The following is a 5,000-nucleotide window of genomic DNA, read 5'->3' as shown; positions in this document are numbered from 1 at the left end:
TTGCTAAAATGCATCCAAACTGCTTGTTGGATTTAAAACTAATGAATTGAATATAAACGGCAGCACTAAAATAAGACTGACAGTTACATTTTAAAGTACAGATTTCTGCTGATGTCTTTTGCAATGTGTGTATTGAGCCTGTTGGTGTGTGCGTGTGCGCGCGTCCGTGTGCATGCGTCTGATTTTCTCATCATTTCTTTCCGTTTGTTCCCATCAGGCCAGACCTGCTGCTGCTGGATGGTGAGTCACAGCTACAGCCTCTCTCTGATTGGTCAGTTAGTGGCCAGTAGTAGCGTCAGTGCCACTAGGAGTAGCAGAAGTTTTGGTAGTATTGCAGTAAGAGTACAGAGCAGTGGTAGCCAGGACGCTTTCTCACCTGGAGTTTGGTAGACTGGGTGTGAGCTGGGTCTACGTTGATGCTGCACTTTGTCAGAAACACCAAACACGGTGGAACCAGCCGCTAGTCTATGTCACTGCTTCTCTAGCTTTTTTCAATAATGTACCCCCTTTGAACAGATTTTTTTAAACCATGTACCCCCTAACCAGCGTGAAGTCTCTATAAAGATGAAGAATACAGCGCTGTCAGAGATAGATTTACTAAACTACAGCCTTGGACCTGGAAAACATTTAGATGCTGATGGAAACAGGAGACAACAACTTGGAGAAAGTCGGTAGAAGGAAGGAAGGCAAGAATAGGTCGAAAATAGTAACAAAAACTTCGGAAAAAGAGCCACAAACTTCAACAAAGCAATAAAAACTTTGAAAAAAACACACAGTAGAAAGAAGGAAGGCAACACTAGGGCGACAGAAGGGACAAAAAATTCCAAAAAGGTGACAAACTTTGAAAAAACGGACAAAAACTTTGAAAAAAGCAGAAAAAAAAACGTCGAAGAAAAAAAGACAGGACAAAAAAGTACAGAAGAAAGGCAAGAATAGGTCAAAACTAACGACAAAACCTTCAAAGAAAGGTGACAAACTTCAAAAACAGAGACAAGAACTTCTAAAAAACCAACAAACTTGAAAAAAAGACAGAACTCCAGCCTTGGAACTGAAAAACATTTAGCAAAAAATCTTAGGTACCCCCTGCAGTCCTCCAGAGTACCCCTAGGGGGACACGTACCCCCTGCAGTCCTCCAGAGTACCCCTAGGGGGACACGTACCCCCTGCAGTCCTCCAGAGTACCCCTAGGGGGACACGGACCCCCTGCAGTCCTCCAGAGTACCCCTAGGGGGACACGGACCCCCTGCAGTCCTCCAGAGTTTCCCCTAGGGGGACACGTACCTCCTGCAGTCCTCCAGAGTACCATTAGGGGGACACGTACCCCCTGCAGTCCTCCAGAGTACCATTAGGGGGACACGTACCCCCATTTGAGGACCACTGGTCTATTGGACAGAACATCTGAGTTTAGTAGGACGAGTGGCGTCCGTGGCGTTAGCCCTGGTCCTACTCCTGGTAGTTTGGTAGAGATTACAGATGTTCTCATACCGATACCAGTATCTGAAAAGCCTCCCATTCTGCCTAAAATGTTGGAATCATATCGGCGAGTCCTGGAGCGTATGCACCAATCTGAGACCTCATAATTCACCAAATACGTGATGTTGAGGCTGTCCTATGAGCCACGGCATGGGTGGCATGGTGCTCCCAACGCCTAGCAAAAAGATCTTGAGTCCAGGCGTTAGTTCTCTTTGGGTGGTGTTCCCGTTTATTATAAATATATAAAGGGTTCATACGTTTTGAAAAAACCTGGAAAAGTTATGGAATTTGAAAAATGCAAATTCCAGGCCTGGACAGGTTTTAGAAACATAAAAAGACCCTGAAAGTTTTGGAAAAGTCATGGAATGTTTACCACAGCATAATAATATGTGATTAATTTAGGAATCCCACTATGAACCGCATACGTTGTTAGCTGTTAAACCTCTGAGGGTTAACTTTATCACTGATTTATATTCTTATTGTATAATGTCGACTGACATTTTCAGGAAAATATAGTCATGGAAATTTGCCAAAAAGTCGTTGTGCGGTGATGTTGTGTGGTGATGTGCAGTGATGTTGTGCGGTGATGTTGTGCGTGTTTTGTGCGTTGTGTGATGTTGTGTGATGTTGTGTGATGTTGTGCGGTGATGTTGTGTGATGTTGTGCGTGTTTTTCAGAGCCGACCAACATGCTGGACGTCCGAGCCATTCTGTGGTTGGAGACCTACCTGCAGGTCTGACCTCTGACTCACTTTAGCGTTAGCATTCCTCATTGAAAACAATGGCCGCGGTTAGCCCGGAGCTAGCTCGTAATAACTGCCCCCCCTCCCTCCCCAGACGTGGCAGTCCACCATCTTGGTGGTGTCCCACGACAGGAACTTCCTGAACGCCGTGGTAACGGACATCGTGCACCTGCACTCCCAGAGGCTGGACAGTTACCGCGGCGACTACGAAAACTTTATTAAAACCAAAGAAGACAGACTGAAGAACCAGCAGAGAGAGTACGAGGCCCAACTGCAGTACAGACAGCATATACAGGTACTACTACTGCAGTACATACAGCACATACAGGTACTACTACTGCAGTACAGACAGCACATACAGGTACTACTACTGCAGTACAGACAGCATATACAGGTACTACTACTGCAGTACATACAGCACATACAGGTACTACTACTGCAGTACATACAGCACATACAGGTACTACTACTACTGCAGTACAGACAGCACATACAGGTACTACTACTACTGCAGTACAGACAGCACATACAGGTACTACTACTACTACTGCAGTACAGACAGCACATACAGGTACTACTACTACTACTGCAGTACAGACAACATATACAGGTACTACTACTGCTACTACTGCAGTACAGACAACACATAACGGTACTACTGCAGTACAGACAGCATATACAGGTACTACTACTACTACTACTACTGCAGTACAGACAGCATATACAGGTACTACTACTACTACTACTACTGCAGTACAGACAACACATACAGGTACTACTACTACTACTACTGCTGCAGTACAGACAACACATACAGGTACTACTACTGCTACAGTACAGACAACACATACAGGTACTACTACTACTACTGCAGTACAGACAGCACATACAGGTACTACTACTGCAGTACAGACAGCATATACGGTACTACTACTGCAGTACAGACAACACATACAGCTACTACTACTACTACTACTACTGCAGTACAGACAGCACATACAGGTATTACTACTACTACTACTGCAGTACAGACAACACATACAGGTACTACTACTACTACTGCAGTACAGACAGCACATACAGGTACTACTACTGCAGTACAGACAGCATATACGGTACTACTACTGCAGTACAGACAACACATACAGCTACTACTACTACTACTACTACTACTACTGCAGTACAGACAGCACATACAGGTACTACTACTACTACTACTACTGCAGTACAGACAACACATACAGGTACTACTACTACTACTACTGCTGCAGTACAGACAACACATACAGGTACTACTACTGCTACAGTACAGACAACACATACAGGTACTACTACTGCTACAGTACAGACAACACATACAGGTACTACTACTGCTACAGTACAGACAACACATACAGGTACTACTACTACTGCTGCAGTACAGACAACACATACAGGTACTACTACTGCTACAGTACAGACAACACATACAGGTACTACTACTACTACTGCAGTACAGACAGCACATACAGGTACTACTACTGCAGTACAGACAGCATATACGGTACTACTACTGCAGTACAGACAACACATACAGCTACTACTACTACTACTACTACTACTACTGCAGTACAGACAGCACATACAGGTATTACTACTACTACTACTGCAGTACAGACAACACATACAGGTACTACTACTACTACTGCAGTACAGACAGCACATACAGGTACTACTACTGCAGTACAGACAGCATATACAGGTACTACTACTGCAGTACAGACAACACATACAGCTACTACTACTACTACTACTACTGCAGTACAGACAGCACATACAGGTACTACTACTACTGCAGTACAGACAACACATACATGTACTACTACTGCTGCAGTACAGACACTCAGGCTGTTTATCCAGAATGCATTGCGTCAGTGACTGCTGTGTGTTTGTGTGTTTACCCAGAATGCATTGCGTCAGTGACTCTGCTGTGTCTGTGTTGCAGGTGTTCATCGACAGATTTCGGTACAACGCTAACAGAGCTGCTCAGGTGCAGAGCAAACTCAAACTGCTGGAGAGGCTGTGAGTACTTCTACTGTGGAGTACTGTAGGATACTGTAGGGTACTACTGTGTACTCTAGAGTACCATGTGGTACTGTGGAGTACTGTGGGGTACTGTGGATAACTTTTTGAGTAGTATTAATGTAACATTTTCTTGAGGGAGGAACCCTAAATCATCCCCGCCCAAAATATAGTATATATTTTGTGGAATAATATATCTTCCACAAACCGAGGGAAACTGTGACTGTGTACTAGTACTGTGTGTATACTGGTACTGAGTGTGTTTTCCTCCCTCAGACCTGAACTGAAGCCTCTGGAGAAAGAAACTGAAGTCACTTTAAAGTAAGGAGACTGACTTCTGTTATTACTACCGTTACTCAGTCTAACTTCTGTTATTACTACCATTACTCAGACTAACTTCTGTTATTACTACCATTACTCAGACTAACTTCTGTTATTACTACCGTTACTCAGTCTAACTTCTGTTATTACTACCATTACTCAGACTAACTTCTGTTATTACTACCATTACTCAGACTAACTTCTGTTATTACTACCATTACTCAGACTAACTTCTGTTATTACTACCATTACTCAGACTAACTTCTGTTATTACTACCATTACTCAGACTAACTTCTGTTATTACTACCGTTACTCAGACTAACTTCTGTTATTACTACCGTTACTCAGACTAACTTCTGTTATTACTACCGTTACTCAGACTAACTTCTGTTATTACTACCG

At 43.4% G+C, this 5,000-nt stretch overlaps 3 protein-coding genes across 3 annotated transcripts in view; all 3 read left to right on the top strand.

The window, feature by feature from the left end:
* The window catches only part of LOC116054954 (NACHT, LRR and PYD domains-containing protein 12-like), a 752,812-nt gene that overhangs the window by 605,628 nt on the left and 142,184 nt on the right, over positions 1-5,000 (top strand). The gene's annotated exons all lie outside the window — the stretch shown is intronic.
* LOC116038066 (NACHT, LRR and PYD domains-containing protein 3-like) overlaps positions 1-5,000 on the top strand; it is a 1,733,742-nt gene that overhangs the window by 1,616,274 nt on the left and 112,468 nt on the right. The gene's annotated exons all lie outside the window — the stretch shown is intronic.
* LOC118495100 (ATP-binding cassette sub-family F member 3-like) overlaps positions 1-5,000 on the top strand; it is an 18,857-nt gene that overhangs the window by 10,127 nt on the left and 3,730 nt on the right. The window contains exons 11-15 of the mRNA XM_036001507.1: positions 218-240; positions 2,151-2,206; positions 2,310-2,510; positions 4,200-4,276; positions 4,553-4,597. Coding sequence (XP_035857400.1) covers positions 218-240; positions 2,151-2,206; positions 2,310-2,510; positions 4,200-4,276; positions 4,553-4,597 — 402 coding nt within the window. The remainder of the gene's footprint in view (positions 1-217; positions 241-2,150; positions 2,207-2,309; positions 2,511-4,199; positions 4,277-4,552; positions 4,598-5,000) is intronic.

Source organism: Sander lucioperca, chromosome 5 (assembly GCF_008315115.2).
Source record: "Sander lucioperca isolate FBNREF2018 chromosome 5, SLUC_FBN_1.2, whole genome shotgun sequence".
Classification (NCBI taxonomy): Eukaryota; Metazoa; Chordata; class Actinopteri; order Perciformes; family Percidae; genus Sander; species Sander lucioperca.
Note: the sequence above shows the minus strand (reverse complement) of the source record. Positions and strands in the feature narration are given on the sequence as shown.